The 24,775-nt window shown below is 32.5% G+C and overlaps 1 protein-coding gene and 1 pseudogene across 1 annotated transcript; both read left to right on the top strand.

Annotated features, from left to right (window-relative positions):
* The first annotated feature begins 7,731 nt into the window (after window positions 1-7,731).
* On the top strand, window positions 7,732-13,389 carry LOC139523015 (tyrosinase-like protein). Its single transcript, XM_071316746.1, has 3 exons — window positions 7,732-8,112; window positions 8,526-8,638; window positions 11,089-13,389. The coding sequence occupies exons 1-3, from the start codon at window positions 7,732-7,734 to the stop codon at window positions 12,572-12,574; spliced, it is 1,980 nt and encodes a 659-aa protein (XP_071172847.1). The 3' UTR covers window positions 12,575-13,389.
* A 615-nt stretch (window positions 13,390-14,004) lies between these two features.
* LOC139524939 (tyrosinase-like protein) lies at window positions 14,005-21,771 on the top strand (annotated as a pseudogene).
* The last annotated feature ends 3,004 nt before the right edge of the window (window positions 21,772-24,775 follow it).

Here is a 24,775-nt window from a genome sequence, read left to right on the forward strand (position 1 = left end):
TAGCCAAATCTCTCGCTTTAATGGCAATGTTTAATGTAACACTTAAATGACAACATTACATGACAGAACTACATTACAAATAAATGCAAAAACATTCAAGACAGGGAAATACACAAAACCCGAAGTCTCTATCGTACAACCAACCCTATTATTCCCCGGTGAATAACCCCGATTAATTGAAGCATCTCTCGAACAACCCTATTCTTCACCGGTGAATACAAAATGATCAAGATTTGATTCCCTTTAACGTATGATGTCAGAGAAACAAAAATAAAATGGCAACGACCAAGTTAAAAGTCGATCAAATAACGACGTAATAACACCATACAATACTAGGAAACTCATCAAGTGTCGATGATATCTAGTGTAAACAGCATTTTTTCGGGGCCATCTAAATTTTACAGAAAGAGTCGACCTTTGTTGTACATTCACATGCCAATAGACACAGAATTGTTTTCAAACGTAAGTGTTTTGACAATCTGTTACAACATTTTACTTTTATTAGAAAAATGTTTGTTCGGTATAATAAAACAATTATGGCCCATTGATTCGGTGAATATCCAAAACGGTCAACCCGAGTGAGGGTTATTTCCCTCGGGCTAAACCCCTCGTCGAATAACCCTTCCTCGGGTTGACCATTTTGAATATTCACCTTAGCGGGCCATAATTGTATACTGATTCAACTACATTGTAGTTATCTATTTGTGGTTATCTTAACTTAATGTTCGGGGTTATTTAAACTAAGTCAGACGGAGCATTGTCAAGCGTAAAACAGAAAACTAATTAATCTTAACGGTAGTATTTATTATGACTTTTAATGCAATTGTTGTTTCTTTTACAGATCAACAAAAACGTAATAGCTATTTTATAACATGTAGTCGCTATGAAATTATGGAAAAATATATCAAATTGCCAACATGTTTTTTTTTCTGTTTCCTTGTCATTGACCGCTAAGATGTGTTGTGTCAGGCAATGACTTAAAAAGTTTATTATTTGATTTATACAAATGTCAAGGGCTGAGGGTCTTAATTCGTGTTTTCTCCGAAAAAGTACTAAGCATTTACAATGAGCAAAAGGATATTTGGGGTACAAGATCATGAGAGTGTAACCCAATAAGAATAAAACCAGAAGGACATCAATAGATTACTCTCAATTTTCAAACAGACACGTGGCTTTACTTTTGTTTCACTATATATTGATTCGAGTTTAGACGGTTAGATTTTGCTTGAAACAAACATATTAGTCTACTTAAGATCTGTTATTTCTTCTTTGAAGGACAAAACTGTGGATACAATTCATTAACAAACGGGGTTCAGGATTTAGAATAACCACATTATTGTGTGTAACTATAGCTTGCGTAGCAATACGCAGTTTGGTTTCACACTTAAACCCGATGATTTTTTCGGCATGTTTTATAAGACTTTTTTTCAGTTTCCCGGTCTGCATTTTTACATCCGTACTTGCTTAAATAGATCGTTAGTTACGGCAATGTTTTCATACATATAAATTTAAGCTCCAACTTCAGAAAAGGTTTATAACAAAAAAATGAAATTCTACTTTGGACCAAAATTGAGTGCATTTGTAACATATTTACTGTTTTCGCAATGCTTTGTATCAAATAAATGCAGAGCTTGTTGCCATGAGTTTACCACACAGAGAATTGATTTCCCCATTCTAAATTTGGAAAATCATATCTTTGGAAGATAGATTTTCCGTACATTTGCACATACATGACTTTAACAGGAAACCTTATTTGTAAGAAAGCAAGTAGTAATATGATTAGTTACATAGTGTATCAGTGACCTAATATGATATATATAGGGTCAGTAAATTCCATATGGGATGAGAGCAAACTTCGAATCCCCATATGGAATTTACTGACCCGATATATAGCGTATTAAGTCACTAGCACACTATGTGACGAATTTATCTTACCGACTATCTTAACATGTGGTATTTAGACTAGTGTACCATAAAAGTGATCAAGTCTTCAATACTGTTAGTATCAATAACCTACTTCCATTGGTCTATGCAAAAACAAATGCCAACAATAACATTGTGTTAACTTTAAATGTATTTTATGATTTTATATCAATCGTTCATTATCAATTTCATCATCTGTCGAAACCTTTAAGATTTTTCCTCAACACCGTGTTGCTTGTATAAAGGGACATACGACCACTATTAACCGTGTACTGAAACAAGCACAGCATACTAACCTAATATGGAATAAACACGGTCTCCACGGGGGTTGCTTTTAAACAATCATATTCCTAGAAATGTATAGGAGGTAAGATAATGTTAGTTACAGCATGACTTAACTTAGTAAATACATTAAATCTAAGTTAGCTTATATCTTTTATATATACCAGTTGTCTCCCCTGATATATTTGAATGTAGAACATATTAGAGACAGCGGGATTTTTTTGGGGGGATTCAGGTCGTCGATTCTTGAAATATGACCTTTGCTTCTTTTTGTCACTTCTCTGAAATTGTAAGAGAGGTTTGGAACATTACGATAAAGATTTATTACATTTGGTTTTAAACCAATCTAATGACATCTATTAGAGTTTACGTCCTAGGTGTATTGAATTATGATTAATTGGGTTACAATGTGATGCATGTTAATGTTCAAAAAATGAGATCTTTTGCAATCGGTTTGGAGACAACTCACTTAAGTAAACAGTCAACCGGAATACTTTTTCAAGTGTTTCGTCAAATATTTTGAACATCAATATTTTTGTTGACTGATTTGATCCAAAAATGTACATCTTATAATGAAGTTCGTGTTGTTTCTTAATTATTATTATACCCCCGCTTTAAAAAAGGGGGGGTATACTGTTTTACCTCTGTCTGTCCGTCCATCAGTCCGTCCGTCAGTCAGTCCGTCCCATGAAACTTTCGTCACATTTTTCTCAGGAACTACACATCCACCCTTTCTGTAATTTGGTATCAACATTTATATATGTCAGCCATACCGTGTGATGCGTTTTCAGATTCATCACTTGACAACTTCCTGTTTACCGAACACTTGTCTGATTTTACACATGATAGCCAAGTTGAAAATTTTCGTCACATTTTTCTCAGGAACTACAATACAAGGATTTCTGAAATTTGGTTTCAGGATTTATATAAGTCAGCTATACCGTGTGATGCGTTTTCAGATTCATCACCCGCTTTAAAAAAGGGGGGGTATACTGTTTTACCTCTGTCAGTCAGTCCGTCCCATGAAACTTTCGTCACATTTTTCTCAGGAACTACACATCCACCCTTTCTGTAATTTGGTATCAACATTTATATATGTCAGCCATACCGTGTGATGCGTTTTCAGATTCATCACTTGACAACTTCCTGTTTACCGAATACTTGTCTGATTTTACACATGATAGCCAAGTTGAAAATTTTCGTCACATTTTTCTCAGGAACTACAATACAAGGATTTCTGAAATTTGGTTTCAGGATTTATATAAGTCAGCTATACCGTGTGATGCGTTTTCAGATTCATCACTCGACATCTTCCTGTTTACCGAACACTTGTATGATTTTACACATGATAACCAAGTTGAAAATTTTCGTCACATTTTTCTCAGGAACTACAATACAAGGATTTCTGAAATTTGGTTTCAGGATTTATATAAGTCAGCTATACTGTGTGATGCGTTTTCAGATTCATCACTCGACAACTTCCTGTTTACCGAACACTTGTATGATTTTACACATGATAACCAAGTTGAAAATTTTCGTCACATTTTTCTCAGGAACTACAATACAAGGATTTCTGAAATTTGGTTTCAGGATTTATATAAGTCAGCTATACCGTGTGATGCGTTTTCAGATTCATCACCCGCTTTAAAAAAGGGGGGGATACTGTTTTACCTCTGTCTGTCCGTCCATCAGTCCGTCTGTCAGTCAGTCCGTCCCATGAAACTTTCGTCACATTTTTCTCAGGAACTACACATCCACCCTTTCTGTAATTTGGTATCAACATTTATATATGTCAGCCATACCGTGTGATGCGTTTTCAGATTCATCACTTGACAACTTCCTGTTTACCGAATACTTGTCTGATTTTACACATGATAGCCAAGTTGAAAATTTTCGTCACATTTTTCTCAGGAACTACAATACAAGGATTTCTGAAATTTGGTTTCAGGATTTATATAAGTCAGCTATACCGTGTGATGCGTTTTCAGATTCATCACTCGACATCTTCCTGTTTACCGAACACTTGTATGATTTTACACATGATAACCAAGTTGAAAATTTTCGTCACATTTTTCTCAGGAACTACAATACAAGGATTTCTGAAATTTGGTTTCAGGATTTATATAAGTCAGCTATACTGTGTGATGCGTTTTCAGATTCATCACTCGACAACTTCCTGTTTACCGAACACTTGTATGATTTTACACATGATAACCAAGTTAAAAATTTTCGTCACATTTTTCTCAGGAACTACAATACAAGGATTTCTGAAATTTGGTTTCAGGATTTTTATAAGTCAGCTATACCGTGTGATGCGTTTTCAGATTCATCACTCGACAACTTCCTGTTTACTGAACACTTGCATATTTTTACACTATTAATATTATCCACTTGCGGCGGGGGTATCATCAGTGAGCAGTAGCTCGCAGTTTCACTTGTTTACAACTGTTGATGTAAATGTCCTTTGGTTTTGTGAGTCTTTGTTTACTCCTTGGTTTTGATTGTTATTGTCTTATATAAATAAAAACAATGCTTTACATATTTCTGTAACCTATTGCATGAAATCAGACATACGTAAATAAACACAATTTCATTAGCTCGCTTTTTCTTTAAAAACAATAATTGATATCATGTTTATATCAGTTAGGCAGTCCTCGAAGGTCATCTCGACGATTGATTATATAGCGTCTAGACTAAAACACACACGAAATATGAGCATCTGAACTGTCATTGTATTTACCTTTATATAAATTTGAGGTACATACTTTTGGAATTTGTGGCAATAAACCTTTATTTGACGCGAAATGGACTTTAACTGAACATCACTGATCATCTTCAATCGCATCATATAAAAAAGAAGATGTGGTATGATTGCCAATGACACAACTATCCACAAAAGACCAAAATGACACAGACATTAACAACTATAGGTTACCGTACGGCCTTCAACAATGAGCAAAGCCCATACCGCATAGTCAGCTATAATAGGTCCCGATAAGACAATGTAAAACAATTCAAACGAGAAAACTAACGCCTTATTTATGTAAAAAAATGAACGAAAAACAAATATGTAACACATAAACAAACGACAACCACTGAATTACAGGCTCCTGACTTGGGACAGGCACATACATAATTAATGTGACGGGGTTAAACATGCTAGCGGGATCCCAGCCCTCCCCTAACCTGGGACAGTGGTATAACAGTACAACATAAGAACGAACTATAAAAATCAGTTGAAAAAGGCTTAACTCATCAGATGGATCGTTGACGTATACGTAACAGGGATACACTGACTCGGACCCTGTGTGTAAATCAAATGTATTTTTCTAACTGTTCACAAGCAATGACAGACATACTTTTTTATTGTTTATTTAATTGGATGATTTTGTAATGTCATTGAGCAAATACCCCGCCTGTGTAACCAAGTAACAGAACCCTTCTTTTTCACTAACCGTCTCTATAGCCTTTCTAAATTTAAAAAGAATATCATTATAAGATCATATGAAATTAAGATTTCTGATACGCATTAAAGACTCATATATTGTTTTTGATATATATCTTGATACTTATACTCATATATTGATTTTGTATATCTCCTGATACTTAAAAACATTAACGTATAGATACGTTTGGATACGTTATAATGGTTATAGATTGACAGAACTCTATTAAAGATAAAATGATCAAACACTCGTTAATAATCCACATTGAAACCAATTTGGATTAGCAAAATTAGTACTCACAAAACAAGTTGAACTCCGACAGTATTGGTTTCGCAACTTTCGTATTAATATTTTTTTTTTTTTTTTTTTTAACATACTCAAGTTAACAATAATACTGAGTGTATTTTTTGTCAAGGTTAAAATAAAAAAATACCCTTACGTTTTGAACAAGTTTTTTATAGTAGTGTTATACTTTACCATGTTCAGGACAACCTTGACGTAACCCTTGATTGATTCCGTCTTACTTTTGTGGTTGATCCCCTGAACCTTTAATTAACAAAAGCAGGATATTATTTGCGAAATTTGTGTTTTCCTTAATTTCTGTCATATATTAAAACAAAAACTGTGTTACGTTAGGTCAGTGTCCTGGATATATACTATTTCGTACCTGCCAGATTACATGTTCCTCACTGGTAAACATATCATTAAAATGTCACAATAGTATGAATATTTTAGGAATAAATTGGGTACTTTTTTAGACGATTAAAGGCACATGGACCACCTTGCGTTTCGTAAAGCTCTTACTATATAAAAGGTTGCAGTGAGCGCTTCCGTGATCACATAACCTGGAAGTGAGGTGAAGTATTAAATAAGATAGATATTTCCTCGTTTTTTTAATATGAAAGTGAAACGGAATTGCATTATGTTTTACGTATTTTTCAAATTGATGTTTTTGAAAAGAGCACTCAGCTCAAGTTAAATTGGAATCTACATTTTAATTAGAAAAAATCGTTAGGATTTCGTGATTTCTTGTATGCTAATACACGATTTGTAAAAGATAGCTACTTGTTGGGGGTAAATGAGGTTCCTGTAACACTAGCGTCTACGTACATTTCTATTAAACTATTGCATACAGTAGTTCAGCATAATGCCGATGATTGAAATATTTCTTTCGTGGTATGCTCCATACTGATGTTAATATTTAGAGATGTTATATATGTCAATTTCTTGATAACGAGGGGGACTGAAGTGTACAATTTGACAAATGTAATACTGTGCTATGTTAGAATGAGCAAAAGCATGAAATGAAAAAATAAATCTTAATCTGAATATGACAGTTGTTATCCATTCGTTTGATGTGTTTGGACTTTTGATTTTGCCTTTTGATTTTGGACTTTCCTTTTTGAATTTTCCTCGGAGTTCAGTATTTTTGTGTTTTTACTTTTTATATAATTCAACTTCATCTTGTAATGGAAGCAATTCTTTCTATAAGACAAAAATGTTTAATTTAAAAAAAAAACGTATGTTTAACTTAAGCAAATTAATGCAGACCTCAATATTTCATTGAAATCCATAATCATCAACTTCCACATTGTATTCATTAGGATTTTCAACGTCGCCGACAATACAATAGACGTTGAAAAAAATATTTATTATAATGTACCGACGTTTGAATTATAAAATCTTAGAATGTTCAATTATCATTCGACGATTATTTTGAAATTAAATATTTTGGATTCGATTACGTTTGAACATATTATGTTGATGAAATATTTTTAAATTATTAGAAACAAGAAGTAGGGTTTTTTTCTTTGCGACGCATGGATGGCCTAAGCGAGATTTGACACATTGTTGTGACTTTTCGTTTTTTTAAATGATTTGATTTAACGCCACTGATGACAGGCATGTCTGGAGTACATCTTATTGGTATCCTTGATTAGATTCAAAAGTGAATCCTTTATTTTTAAGGTTATCTTTATGATCTATTAAATGTCAATTTATTTTTTAATTTCATAACTAGAAAACATCCAAATATGTATTCAATCGCCGTCCAATGATTTTTTTTATATTTTTTCAGACAATGGCGTCTTATTTCCTTTTGACGTTTCTTATTCCGGCGTCAGCAATAATTATGGAGGACACGGTTCCACCAATGTTAGAGGAATGCTACTCTGGACAAGTTGACAAAAACATAACCCCATATGAGGTTCAAACAAGCTGTTTAGAAAGTTTTTTAGGACAAATGTACAAAAATACTAGTACTTTACGTCTAGGGAAGGAAGCCTTTGCCTGGTTAGATTCTCTTGGTAGAGATATACACATTCGGCTGAGACGACAGTCAAGAAGGAGGAATAACCAGTATTACACAAACAGAATGCGCGTACGGAAAGAAATACGAACATTAAGTGCAGACGAAAGGGAAGATTTCTTTGACGCAGTTAGAGCACTGAAGGCAGATAAAGTAAGTTTATGACACTGGGTATAGATGCTTGAACTATGTTAATAATTCTTGTTTAATGATCTGCAAGATTTCGGAAAAAACAATAATTTCAATTTAACCTATTATTGATTGTATTTTTTTTTTTAATTCAGCAACTAGTATTTATTTGAATTTGACACTAAAAAAAACACACTCTTCGTACAGTACCATCTAATATAAGAATAAATATACGCCCATTTTTTCCAACGCTATTATCATGATTTGAACTTTGTTTTCAATTTAGACACATTATCCAAAAGACCGAAAAGGTGAAAAAGTATATTTTAGCATAACTATTTAAATGTAATATACTCTTTGTTATAAACTTAGATTTAACAAATTGGAATAATTACGCGCGTTATAGTTTGCTAACTTTTCTATAATGTATGTTTTAGTCGGTCGCTCCAAACCAATATGATGTGCTTGCATTGATGCACCAAGGAGACGCTGTCGATTCTGCACATGGAGGCCCAAACTTTGTCAGTTGGCATAGATATTACCTCTTATTGTAAGTTGTACATTATTTCTTATAACATATACTAATAATTCTTATATGATTTGCATATCAAATATTCTGTAATGAGATTGTTCCGTTTAAATGCTGTCGCTTAGTTCACACCTCGATAAACGATGTTGCCGAAAGGAGTAGGTCCGGTAAAGGCCGATTTCGGCCTCAATTTTCAAGTTCATCTAACGAAAGATTTTAAACACTTTCTAAACACGTAAGTGTCTATTTCAATTGATTCAATTCGTTAATGTGGAAGATTTTAACTTAATAAGTCATTTAAAACGCCCCGATTCAAGCTTAAATATGAAAAATCTATCAAATATGCTAAAAATCGTCACTTTTCAGATGATTTTTGTCAAAAATGAAAGTGGCCGCATTCTTGTTCATCCTCAACCTTTATATATATTATGTATTATCATCAAATACAACTTACATTTCAATATTATGAATGAACACGAATGCGGCCACTTTCATTTCAGACGGAAACCGTCTAAAATTTAACTAAAATGCTACAATTGTGAAGATTTCAGTAATTTAGCATGACTTAATGATGCTAGTACCCGATATATGTGCATTGTGTTGTAAAAAACAGCCCATATTTATGTAGCAGAGGCATTCTACTTTGCAATGAATATCTAAACGATTACATTTTCACAATTTTCTAAAACTGCTATATTTTGAGGCCAAAAAGGGGTCTTACTGAACCTAATCCTTTCTTTCGTAACTTATGTGAATACTACGATCTATTCATGCGCGATATTCATGCATCGGTATAGTTTCGTTTTCGATTGTATTGTATGAATGGACTATTTTTGGATTCCGACCAGTCAATATTGTTCTTATGTCACGACATGACAACATTTAGTTTTACGATAATTAAAGCCAATGAAAATCAAATTCTGATCGTAAGTTCCAAATATTCGGGTTAAAAAATAAAAGAATCAACACATTATTTCTAGAGGTTATTTGTTTGCAAACTGAGCCGTTGACTCACAGAGTTTACATAAAAGCATTGCAATTAATTACGCCAGTTTATACACCATCTGGATATTATGTGTTTAATCTTAAAGTAACTGATTGTCTCAATTAGTAAATTTCAGTAAAGAATCAACACAAAATAATCACATAGCAAAATATGTCCCAACACTTCGACAAGAGGTCAATTGATGTCCGATCTTTGAGAATTAAATTAAAAACAAATTCAATATATCAGGGAGGCATTACGTTTACGTGTACAGTACTTGATTACTCAGTCGACAATGCAATAGCAAAACACTAGACCACAAAACCTCAGAATGAGCAATTCAAACCCCGCCATAAAAAACGAGGAAATCAATCTCGTGGATGTACAACATGTCTTCATATTTATTGAGGCAAAAAACTGGCATTTTGTGTGTATGAGATACGTAGTGATAGGTCCTCATTATCCTATTTCTAAGGTTCCTCATTATCCTATTTCTAAGGTTCCTCATTATCCTATTTCTAAGGTTCCTCATTATCCTATTTCTAATTCCTCATTATATTATTTCTAAGGTTCCTCATTATCCTATTTCTAAGGTTCCTCATTATCCTATTTCTAAGGTTCCTCATTATCCTATTTCTAAGGTTCCTCATTATCTTATTTCTAAGGTTTCTCCTTATCTTATTTCTAAGGTTCCTCCTTATCTTATTTCTAAGGTTCCTCCTTATCTTATTTCTAAGGTTCATCATTATCTTATTTCTAAGGTTCCTCATTATCTTATTTCTAAGGTTCCTCCTTATCTTATTTCTAACAAATAAACATAAGTTCGATAACATAAACTGTACCAATTTTACTGTAGGAGATGCGAATTTCGTTACTTACCGTCTATTCAGTGAAGCAAAGATTTCCAGAAACCTAACACAAATGCCATAACGGATAAAACCAATGTGACCAAAACATTAAGCCCAGCCCGAATAAGGAGTCAGAGCTATTAATCAGGGAGACACATTTCATAATAACATCTCGAACTGTTATAAATTTGATATAGCACTGCCATTGTTATACTTGTTCAAAATTTCATAATATGTCAAACAGATTTCTTATGCCTTGATAAAACGTTATTGTTACTGGCACGGAACATCATCGTCATCAACAATTATACACGCTTCATCGTCACAGAATTATATGACTTTTCAAACTTTTTTTCTCCTTTTTTCTCTTTCTCCTCTTTTTACTTATGAAAGCTAGTATTATATTCTAAAAACTGTTTGCTTTATATGCATGTCAATTATATTATACTATTATTGTAATTTTATATTGTATTATGGAAAAGACTTAATTAGTATTATTTTCTTGTGTCTGATCCACTCTGCTTTAATTCAGCAAATAAAATATGTTTAAACTAAACTATTATATATGATATCTATTAAAGTTGTTTTGTTATTTTTTAAAGAACTTATCGTTTAAATATAACATTTGGAAAATACAGGTTCGAAAATGCTCTCCGGACGAAAAAAAGACGAGTGACTCTTCCATACTGGGATTCAACTCTAGATTACTTGATGGATAAACCAGAGGATACTATCTTATTTACAGAAATATTTTTGGGGAACCCAGAAGGCGTTGTGTATTCAGGTCCATTTGCACTATGGAATACCCCAACAGATCCGCCAACAATTTTGAGACGCGACATTCCAGGAGCCTTCAGTTCTCTTATCAATCCGCAAACATTACAACAAGTTTTTAAAAAGAAATATCACAGAGAAATTCTTACACCAACAAATGTAGAGGATGATGCCAATCTTGAGTACCACCATGATGGTGTTCACGTGTGGGTTGGAGGTGAGGATGGACATATGGGTGGCGTCTATACTAGTCCAATGGACCCCGTTTTCTTTCTCCATCATTGCTATATAGATTATCTTTGGGAACAATTCAGACAACGACAAAAAAAGTTTGGAATAAATTCAGAAACTGATTATCCACCAACTACTAACACGTACCATTCGCCAAGTAGAATAATGGATAATTTGAAACCACCAAAAAAAAATAGTGACGGGTACAGTAACTCATTTACACGTAACATATACAGATATGCACCTGCTCCGACTTGTAAAAACAAATGTGGAAGAGCGAAAAGAGGATTCTTATTTTGTGATAGAAAGAAAAAGGCATGTGTTTCTAGATCGAGGAATGAATTTAGGAAGGAAGATGGTTTCAAAAGTGTTAAAAACTGGTATCGGGGAGGGGGAAAGAAAATCATACCACAAGGTGTTAAGAATTCAAGTCCACAAATTGGAGTTAACTCTGTTGCAGCGGATACCTCAGGTTTTGTTTCAAAAGTAGACGCACAACAAACTAGAGCTAATAAGGCTCCTAAAATGACACGAAAATTCAAAGCACGTATTGTAGATTCTAGAACTAAGAGTCGTCAACGTAGATCAATTGATCAAAGTTTTGCAAGTAATAATGTCAGAATTGCTTTTGATATAAATATGCATCTGAGACAGGAGAATGGAAATAATAATTCATTAAATTGGATCCCATTTAACTTAGACAATTGGGCTGTGGCCCCAATTGCAATTACAAACACACATGACAGACTTCATACCCCAGGCCAAGATCACCTTAAAAATCAAAGGACATTCAACATAACATTTCAAACTGATGGATTCTCTTATCGTGGTAGACATATGGAATACATTACTGTAGACGAACGTACACTCACTTCTGAATCAGTTGGTAGTATTGCCTTTGAGAAGCCAGTGTCTGGAGAAACAAAAGCCTATGTTAGAGCATATGACTCCTATGGTAAATTGTGCCAACCCAGTTGTCTGGTATCACAATCAATGTATAAGGAATGTTCGGGGATGATAAAAGTTACATCTGATTATCCTCGTATGTATCATGAATCATATAACGGTGCTTCTGATTCAAATATGAAACCATTTTTAAAGTTTATTTGTGTAAATTAAATAAATTTTAGACTTTTGTTATATTTCTGTCAGACCATACAAAATATTTCAATATAATGTACTAATTATTCCAGTATAAGATAAAATTTCTATCAAAAAATAAAAAATGGAAGGGAGAAAGAAACATTATTTCGCTACAGTTAACACTGTTTTTTTCCTGAAAAATGTAAAGATTAAAACAAATACCGACCTCCGAGGAATATTCAAAACGGAACTTCCGTAGTCAAATGGTAAACTCAAACGCTCACACACTTTAAACGAATGGAAATGTCACATTTCTGACTCGTACAGGCAAAGATTGAATTCGATTGCCTTATAAAAATTAACAAATTTACGCCACCGTACGTCCTTTAGGACAATCACATACAGAATGTTGGGATTAAAGTAAAGTAACTCTATTATAATCCCCAGTTTTCTGTGATTTGAATATAATGAAGGCATTCACTGTTTCATATTTTTTATTCCAATTTTTGTCTTATGGTTACATAACTAAACTCAGTGCGTTAACAAGAGTTTGGGTAAAACACATGTGTACGACTAAACTTATAAACAATGGACAAAGACTTCATTGACCCTCATGCTCAATCCAAAAGGCGAAGATTTTATAAACAAGAGGAGATGTATTGACTATACTAGAGGAAGTTTAAAATGATAGCCACAAACATCTAACGTCAAGAATGTCTGCGGAAATTTGAACTTAAGTTTCTCATTTTTTTTTATTTATTAAAGGATAATTAACGAATTTATGATATAAATTGTATAAGTACCGAATAACTGACTACTGACCGGATGAAATCCACAGTGTGACAGGTGTATAAGTGTATAAGGAGCTAGTCTACGGAGATTTGGAAAATATCATCTACTCAAGAAATATTACATTATTTTAATGCAAACACGGTGTTTCGGTTTAATTGTAAATAAGTCAACTATACACAAGACACTAATGGAGTCTATACCATTTCATAAAAAAATAATGTAAACAAATGGAAAAGAAAACTAGTCTCAATTACAGAAATTTCCAAAATACTAAATGTCTACTTGAACTGTTTTATTATCTCCCTTTGGAGGTGATTTGAATGAAATAAAGGCTTTCACTGTTTCATGTTTTATTCTAACATTTTGTTTTATAGTTACACAACTAACAAAAAAGTAAGTGAACCAACTTAATAAACAACTGAGTTATGTCGCTTGTTCTAAAAAAATCACTTTTTGCAGCTCAACTTATAAACAATAGACAATTACACACATTATGTTGCCTGCGCCGACAATTATCGTTTGTTAACAACACTTAAACAATACTATTACATAATTAACCATTTAAATGACACAGGAAAACAAAAGGACATCGTACAGTTTTTATCGTAATGTTTAAATCTTTCTTTATAGAAGGTTGCTTCAAATAATTCAGTTAGTGTTCCATGCAACCCACCATGACTAGGTCAAAGGTAATACGAGTTACCTTACATTGATGATCATGAATATTTTCAATTTGCAATGACCACAATTACGTCCATCTTACATAATACACTTACTACGACATATCCCGGAAAGTTACAGCGTGTAGAACAAACATACGATCGTAATGCCTCAAACAAATCTTCTCTTCATTGTAGATATCAGTTCAGTAAAAACCTTGAAATTTAGGACACTTATAACAATTTACTTTTGAAAAATATTGGTGGAATTTATTTACATGCAATGATAAAGCTGTCTGTCGTACTGTGTAGATAAAACTGGTTGCCATAACAAAAACGATCCTAATTAAACCGTGTCAAAAATGCTTAAAGCATTATAATATTGATAGGATTAATGAAAATATGTCATGACAGTTCCTATGCGAAAGTGTTTGTTTATCAAAAATGTATCCAGTATCGCAAAACTATTTAAATGAATATCGCCTATATGCATCTTGGAATTGACTTTAAAAAGTAAAATCACAAAACAAATTAACTCCGAGTATTTCAAAACGAAAAGTCCCTTATCGAATGGCAAAATCAAATACTCAAACACATCGAACGAATGGATAATAACTGTCATATTCTTGACTTGGTACTTGATTTTCATATGTAGATAATGGTGGATTCAACCTGATTGTATACAAGTAGTTAGATGTAGCTAAACCTCTCACTTGTATGACAGTCACATCAAATTCCATTATATTCCAAACAAGTGCAGATCGAAAATTCTTTGGTATGATTGATGTTTTCCATATTTCTAGCAAAGTACTTGATGTGACCTGAGATGAATGCGTAATCTGTCGACGCACGTACATTTATATCATTTTTTTGTAATGATGGGCAGCAAATTTACCCGGTATATTGCTCCTGTGTGCCGAATATCAAAAGCCTATGCATACTGGTAATGCTATGTGCCAAACCATTTTATACAAAAGTGTAATGAACCCGAAAATCCAACCTAAATGTGCACACACCCTCACACTGGTATCTTATATAATATAAACATAAGGATTAAGCATGAAGAAAAAGAAATGATTGTATGTCACAATATTGTTTGTCCATTATTATGTCACGAAGTGTAGCATTCTTTTCAACATACTCACAATCTACAATACCTCGTTGTTTCTGTATTTGTCAACTTATAATGATGTGGTGTGATTGCCAATGGGACAACTCTCCACCAGAGCTCAAATGTTTAGTTTTGCATGTATTTGTATCACATCGATTTCGTTTAGGGAATTTGTTTTCAAAATAACCCCTCAATATCGTACACCAATTTACCTTTTGTCGATCGTCGAAGTTTTCGGTAAACACATTGAGTAAAAAAAAATTAAACTAACTTAAATTCAAATCAAAATAATATAAGGAAGAGATTAGTAGTTACAAAGCAAGTTTATTCCGACAATTTATCCATGAGGCATCTTTCGCATATATCATAATAGATTTTATTTATATGTAAAAAAAAAGTTATAAATTAACTGTTTACAAAATTTTGAGTTTTTGAAATACAAAGGCTTTTCTACCTCAGGCATAGATTACCTTAGCTGTATTTGGCAAACACTTTTTGGTCTCAACGCTCTTCAACTTCGTACTTTATTTGGAACTTTTACTTTTTTGGGGATTCGAGCGTCACTGATGAGTCTTTTGTAGACGAAAGACTCTGGTATCTATGATGAGTTTATTTACACAATAAAGTCTACAACGTACTGAATAAACGTACAGAATAAAGGAAGCAGTAGTATACTGCTGTACAATAGACATCAATCGATAAAGCAAATCCTAATCAGAGTCACAAACACATCAATTATAAGAGGAAAATAACGAAACAGAAACACTTATATAAAGGACAACATACATAGACACGGACTATTTATAACAAATGCCATATTTCTGACTGAAACGGGACATTTTAAGAAAACATAATTTCTTGAACCTTGTTTTATGGTTACCCAAACCTCCCGCTTATATGGCAATGTTAAAAAATACCACTCAAATGATAACCTTACGTTACAGGTATACAGTAAAAATACAAACAAGAACATTCAGGCAAGAAAAACACATCACTAAATAGAATATTAGTACATAGCAGCATGTAAACCACAGAAAAGTAATGGACACCGCGCATTAAATTTACAACAGTACACCATACACCTTAATAGAATTATATAAATTGTGCGTCACCCGGATGTATCAAAGCAATAAAAAGTGACGTATTATGTGTGGCATTTATTTTATCGAATGTGAATTTCTAAAAACATTGTATAAAATTGGGATAGAGTTTGTAATTGTTTTATTTTATTCATTTTCTAACCATTTGAGTAATAATGATATAGAATTGTGCTTGTAATAGTGTAATTTCTATTGTCTCACCACCTGCATGACCATGTCGGTTTTTATTCTAAATCAAAACTGTGTAATAACAAAACAATCTATTGCATATAGTTGCTGTAATCTGAAAATATCTGATTAATTATCGTAACGTTAGCATACATATAGAATATACAAAAACTAGTTCAAACCACATACGTTAAGATATAACACAATATCCAACCAGACTTACAAAAAATAAAACACCCATTTTGTCAACAAAATCAACATAAACTTTTTAAAAGTTTTTTTTAAGTAGATATATACACAATAATTCATGTATAGTAGTAGTTAAAACGCAGAAGAAAGATTTATTTAGATACAACATTTTAGGATATAAGAACACACCAGGATGTTATATAAAGACGAGAACCATTCATTACGAATGAGACAGCTCTACGCAAGAGACCAATGACATGGAAGGTTAGCAATCATCGATTAGTTCTGCCTCGGGTTTGTAGTTGAACCCCTGAAATTTTCATCAACCATTTCTATAATTCAAATCTGAATTTATTTTTCTAAATAAGAAACAGGAAAACATTTTCTAAATTTTTTTCTTTAACTTATATCATATATTTAAACTCTATATAAGCAGTGTGTTACGCCTAGACAGCATCCGAGATTCTTAATAAACCTACTTTGTACCTGCCATATTACATGTTTCTTACTGGTACGAATATCATATAAATGTCAACAAATAATAAACATTTTCAAGAATAAGTTATGTATTTTTTTTAACGATTTAAAGCACATGGACCACTTGCGTTTTATATAGCTCTTACTATATAAAAGGTTGCAGTCGGCACTTTCGTGAATAGACAACCTGGAATTAAGGTAAATTATAATAAGAAAACATATATGCTCTTATTTTTTTTCTTTTAAATTTGAAAAGTGATTTTTTTTAAAACAATTATAAACATCCGTGAATATTCAGTTCCAGTTGAAAACGTTATCTAAAATTTCAATATGTTTTAAGTATTTCCGTGTATAAAGAACTCACCTCTCGTGGTGAATTAAAAAGACGTTTGAAGGATACAAACCATGCTTTAGTATTTTGGAATCTATATTGAAATTAAAATGAACACATAAGAATTCACTTCGTAAATTCGTATCGTGGAACTTTTTTTCTAATTTGTGAAACAATGTTTGTAAAGTATTTTTTTTCTATAAATTTGGCATAACAGAAAAACATTCAAATGTGTATCCTATTGCCGCCTTGATATATTTTGTTTATTTTTTTTTTCAGACAAGGGCGTCTCATTTCCTTTTGATGTTTCTTATTCCGGCGTCAGCAATTATTATGGAGGACACGGTTCCACCAATGTTAGAGGAATGCTACTCTGGACAAGTTGACAAAAATGTCACTGCCTATGACGTTCAGACTAGCTGTTTAGAATTTTTTTTAGGACAACTTGATAGTAGCACGATACGTCTAGGGAAGGAAGCCTTTGCCTGGTTAGATACTATTGGTAGAGAATTACACATTCGGCTGAGACGACAATCTAAGGGAAATCATAGATTATGCGTACGCAAAGAAATACGAGCATTAAGTGAAAATGAAAGGGAAGATTTTTTAGACGCAGTAAGAGCACTAAAAAACGATAAAGTAAGCTTAACACGCTTGTTTTCCATACTTAAAATATTAGCATCAAATATGCACTATTTTATATGATAAATACATATTTATATATTTTATTTTTTATATATATACTTTTTCTGTTAATTTGATGACACCTTTTATACCAAATTACAAAATTGAGACATTGGTAAACTACATCTTTTGTATATCATAGATAGTTCCTTATACTACATAACCATGTGCGCAATTTATTTACGTAGAAAAATATCAGAAAACAAAAGTTTCACACTTAAACCATTTAAGATATTTACAGTTGATGTTAATTGCTTAAAATGAAAAAAAGTGATGTTGGTTTTTTTCAAATACAAATACTGTATACATTTATGTTCTTGAATTTTACTAATTGACCTCCAAATAATACGATATATGTTGTAGTCGGTATAACCAAACCAATCTGATGTGATTGCATTGATTCATCAGGGAGACACAGAATATGCTGCACATGGAGGTCCAAATTTTGTCAGCTGGCATCGATATTACTGCCTAATGTAAGATATATATTATTGTTAATATATGCTAGTAAATGATTATTTTTTCGGAGCGCCTGATTTCAATCATGCATTTTTTTTTTCTTTTCGGGTTTGTTTTGTTCAAATGTTTCCGTATGGTGATTATTTTTTGTTGTATGTCTTCTTGTCGTTTTTCCATTTCCCATAGTCAAACTATTTATAACTTGTATTGATACCTTCGCATCTTTATATTTAGAAGTGTTTTAAATTAATATCTGTTTTAACAATTTCTAAGGATATATTTAGGTGAAATTAACGCATCCCATCTAGAACTTAACATTGATAGTATGAGCTAGAAGAGCATAATAAAAATATTGAAATATTATGGAGCTCATGTTTGAGACAAATGCTTTTTTTCAAATATTATTAGGGTCTCAACTCGGAAGAAACAAATCTAGAATCTGGTAAATAAAATTTAATGAGCTATTAAAGTCAGATATGTAAAGAAAAAAAGGGTGTTAAAGGTCAAACTATTTTACCATGTATCGTAGGGAAAAAACAAGAAGTTCGAATATCTGACAGAAATTCCTAAAGCTGATTTAAATGCATCATTAAATACGTCATATAGATAAAAGACTATAATATATGATGTTTGATAACCTACGTTTCATAAACATTGTTTCACTTGCTAATCCATAGCGATTTGATTAGAAATATTAATAGAATTAACATAGATTTGACCACAATTTGAAGATTTTATTTAATTGACAATTATACAACTTATTACCCTCTTCTACTTGAATGTAAACACCTTTAATAATGTGAGAGAAACATATAACGTATAGACATTTATATAGGGCCTCGAAATGATATACTATTAAATAAATCAAACAAATAACAACCTAAACGAGCTAATCAAGTATAAGAAATCTCAGCCAACGACAATCACTTACTTAACAGCATTTTTACGTGGGATAGACAAATAAAATCTGTGGTAGTTAAAGATGCCACCTTTTTACTTCAGACAGTATTGTAATGTCACAATATAAGAAAAAAACAATGAAAATTGTAAATCACAAACTCAAAAAACAACTGATATAAAAACAAAAGACAGATAGGGTACTTACATACACTTGAAGTTATTTCGAACCCGATTATTACTATTACATAAATACTGTTCCCCCAAACAAATGAAGATAAGTGTAAGTGTTTGGAATTATCAACATAGAGTCAATATCATGGATACTACATGTTCGAGGTAGCAGATTATTATTAGATATAGGAAAATGTGGTATGAATGCCAATGAGACAACTCTCCATTAAAAGTAAACCATTATAGGTCAAAGTACGGTCTTGAACACGGAGCCTCAGCTCACACCGAACATGCCTGAAATGACAGATCTAGTGCTTCTTGTTTTCCCCGTCTTCTTTCTTTCTTCTAACGTAGTCATCAGCAGTTATCAAAATCCCCTGAAGAGAAATTGTGATAACGTGTTATAATCGTAACATAAAAAATCTGTCTAAAAGATTGACCAGTACAATGAATCAAATCTATGCATGAGGGAGATACATTGTGTATTTTAAGATCATTTCCAAATGTAGTAAAATAGCATATACATGAACAAGAAATTAGAGTTACATAGCATTTATAATAATTTAATATATATAACCTATTAATGTATTATAAATAATAGCAGCTACATGTATAGGAAGATGTGGTATGAGTGCAAATGAGACAACTCTCTATCCAAATAACTATTTATTAAAGTAAATCGGTATAGGTATATTGTTTAGATATCAAACTTTGAAATTACAGGTTCGAAGATGCTCTTCGAAAAAAGAAAAGAGGAGTTACTCTTCCGTACTGGGATTCAACACTAGAATGCTTGATGAAAAAAACCAGAGGATTCGATCTTATTCACGAAAATCTTTTTGGGCGTGGTATTTTCTGGTCCATTTGCGTTCTGGAAAACACCTGCAAAACCGCAATCACTTTTGAGACGTGACATTCCAAGAGCCTTCAGTTCACTTATCCATCCGCAAACAGTACAACAAGTTTTAAAAAAAATATATCACATTTTAACACCGACAGCTGGATCAGACGAGGCAAATCTTGAGGCACACCATGATGGTGTTCACGTGTGGGTTGGAGGTGCGGATGGACATATGGGTGGCGTCTATACTAGTCCAATGGACCCCGTTTTCTTTCTCCACCATTGTTTTATAGATTATCTTTGGGAAAAATTTAAGCAACGACAAAAAAGGTTTGGAATAAATTCAGAAACTGACTATCCTCCAACTACTGACCCATACCATTTACCAAATAGACCTATGGATGGTTTGGGACCACACACTAATATTGATGGGTATAGTAACTCATTTAGTAGAATTTACTGGTATGCAGACGCCCCAACTTGTAAAAACAAATGTGGAAGTGCGCATAAAGGATTTTTATTTTGTGATAGAAAGAAAAAGGCATGTGTTGCAAGATCAAGGTATGATTTTAGGCGTCAAAATGGTTTTACAAGTGTCAAAAACTGGTACATGGGGACAAAGACAAAAATACCAGAAAGTGTTAAAACTCTAGCCTCTGCCGGGGTGAAATTAAATGCTGACATCGGGTCAGATGGAGCCTCCGGATTTGATTTAAAAGAAGACAAACAGCAATCTACCGCTAACAGGGCTCCGACAATTACGCGAAAGTTTACGGCACGTCTCGTAGATCCTAGAACTAGGGGTCGTCAGCGCAGATCAATTGATTCCAGTTTCGTAGGCAATAATGTCAAAATTGTCTTTGATATAAATTTGCACCCCAGACAAGAGATGAAAAATTACAGTTCATCCAATTGGATTCCAAATGATTTAGACAATTGGGTTATTTCCCCAATAGCGATAATAATTAAAAAGGCGAAAAATGGTACTCCAGAACATTCCTGACTTAAAAACAAAGGAACATTCAATATTACTTCTCAAACTGATGGATTCTCTTATAGTGGTAGACATATGGAATACATTACTGTAGACGAACGAACACTCATTTCTGAATCAGATGGTCTTATTGCCTTTGAGAAGCCAGTGTCTGGAGAAACAAAAGCCTATGTTAGAGCATATGATTCCTATGTTAAAGTATGTCAACCCAGTTGTCTGGTATCACAATCAACGTATAAGAAATGTTCTGGGATGATAAAAGTTACAGCTGATTATCCTCGTATGTACGTTGATCCATATAATGGTGACTCTGTTTCAGATATGAAACCATTTTTGAAGTTTATTTGTGTGAATTAGGTTAATCTTGAAATTTCAATCAATTTCAGTAAAATCTTTAAAACAAAAAAATTGTTGTTTCACTGTTCGATATAAATTCTTTATCACAAATAAAAAGAAAAGAAACGAAAATGCTTATTGTTTTCACTGCATTTCCGATGTTCTTGCTTCACAGATTTGATCTAATTGTATCAAGTTTAATGATCCTGAAATTCAAACTACGGTACAGTCTCATACATGGCATTTCAATGATCAGTAAATAATGTAATTTCTGACCTATATTAGCCTTAAATTTACGAGATGAATGTTTTACATCGTATAAATGTACAAGTAAGGAGGAAATTACTACTAAGCTAGTTTTATCTCGTAGAATAACATTTATAACGGGAGCTGACAAATACATTTTTAGAAAATATAATATCATTCAGATGTATCAAATAAGTAAACACATGTAAATGTACTAAATGTTAATACTAGTGTTGTCAAATCGTTAACCGGTAGTTTACGTTGATGTTTGAAGGCCTTATCTATAGTACCCTACATATAGATATAAGGAGATGTGGTATAAGTGTCAATATGACAACCTTCTATCCAAGTCATAAAGTTACGTTTTTATAATACGATGAATTGAAGTTTGTCCTTTTTTTTGGGGCATTATATGGCTTGTCTGTGAGGATTCATGGCGAAGTTTGACTTTAATAATCAAATACACCGTATCAACTATGGCGTTTGTACAAACTTCAGATTTTTAAAAAACAATCTTGATCTCGAAGAATTGAATATGTCTGGAACTTTAGTCTGATTCTTTTATTTCTCTTCTTGTCTCCGAAAATAATGGGGAGTGCTTCAATTTGAAATGATTAAGCATGTTACTCGAACTATCAAGTATACATTAATTACATTCACATTGGTTTGCATTTCACAATTTTTTAGTTAGCATTTCGTTTAAAATATGACAAAGTCTTGCACGACGGAGGCTGCACGTTAGATGTAGGTCTACACAATATTAGAGCAAAATGAAATAATGATCGAAGTAAATCGTAAAATATAATTGTATTACTGATTTAAAGTTACTGTTAAAAAACATGTAAGTATACTTATTATGTTTTCTTAAGATCTTGTCCCGAGCTGATAGACAAGTTTTAATTAATTTTATGGTTTTTGGATTAACAATAGCAATCAATATACTGGACAATTGATCTGTCAAATTAATTACCACGACGACATTTTTTTAATAAAACATAACTATTTAATGATTTACATACAAACTTATATCAAATCTATTAAAATTGGGGAAAAAATCCGATTAACCGGTTAGCGTTTTTGGTATTCGGTATTCGGTCTTTTAAGCGGTTAACCAGTTAACCAGTTAACCGTTGCCAACACTAGTTAATACAAAAAGGAAGATGTGGTGTGATCGTAAACGAGACGACTTTCATCAGATACCGATGATACCAATGTACAAGTATCTGAATAAAGTGATTTACAAGTATTCTATACAAAAAGTGTAATTTAATTCAGTTATAAACCCTTCAACTGAATGACCAAATGTTTAATAAAGATGGTGTCAATCCGTAGATACCTGCATTTAAATACCAAATATCTTCTCAAACTGTGTTATTCTCTTCCCAGTGTAATCTAATTCAGTTATAAACCCTTCAACTGAATGACCAAATGTTTAATAAAGATGGTGTCAATGCGTAGATACCTGCATTTAAATACCAAATATCTTCTCAAACTGTGTTATTCTCTTCCCTTTTTCGTCATTTGAATATGATAACGGCATCCACTGTTTCGTTTATTTCTTTTTTTACATCTAAGAGACAGCACGTTTATCATAGTAGTGAAAACTGAGTTATGTCGCTTTGCCCGACGAAAATCCCATTTTACAGAGCGACTCTAACATCTATGTGTTTGTTTCCTGATTTTTAGATCATTCAAATAAAAAATAAATAATGAATCAGTGCTTAAAATGTTAAAGACTTCATGGAGTTTGCATAAAAAAATTTCAACCAGAAATAGGTGTATCTAAATTTATTTTCATAAGGTCTTTTTCTATCCGTCGCAGCTTATATGTATCAAAAAAGAACATGGTGAAATATTTTAAAATAAAAAATGCTTCGTTTTGCGAGCAACATAGAAAAACAAGAGGACCTCGGTTCGCAAGCAGTTATAATGTTCTATTATAATGTCTCAAGCATTGGTTTCTTGATAGTGTGATGGTACTTTAAAGACAGCTGAAATTTTAGGGACACCGTCATATCTCGGTTGACGATTATATAATTTAACTGACATTGATGATCAGGAGTATGTATGATATCTTTGATGATTTTTTTTTATCAGCCATGACATAGATTATGCCATAATACACTAACTACAACATATTGACAATGTATTATGCATTTAAAAAAAACATAGCAAAAAGTGAAAAAACTCAAAAAATTTCAAAACGAAAATCTCTTTCAAACTGCTAATTCAAAAGCTTATTACATACACATCAAAACAAATGGAAAACAATTGCTACATTCCTGACTTGGTACTTGCATTTCCTTATACAGAAAATGGTTGATTAAAACTGTGTTTATAGTTAGCTAAACCTCTCATTGGTATGGAATTCCATTATATTGACAACAATGTGTTAGCAAAACTAAACCTATAGTAACATAATATGTAAAAATGTCAAAAATCGATTTCAGTCGTCAATATTGTGTTATATTCCTACATGTAATCATTATAAAAAGACAAACAACTTTGTCAACAAAGGAAAACAAAATGACATATGGACACTCTATAGACGACGCACATAAAGAAAAAAACGAAAGACAAGAATGCAAAACAAAATAGTAAGATGTATTTATAACACCCTGCCACGTTAAGAGGATATCACCGAAAATGGATTAAGCATCAAAATTGTACAGACAATTCTTTATGTAGAAAAAAGTGGAATTAACCTGGTTTTAGAGCTTTCTTAATCTTTCACTCGAATGGAAAAAAAAGAGGGACGAAAGATACCAAAGAGACAGTC

This window comes from Mytilus edulis, chromosome 5 (assembly GCF_963676685.1).
Source record: "Mytilus edulis chromosome 5, xbMytEdul2.2, whole genome shotgun sequence".
Taxonomy (NCBI): domain Eukaryota; kingdom Metazoa; phylum Mollusca; class Bivalvia; order Mytilida; family Mytilidae; genus Mytilus; species Mytilus edulis.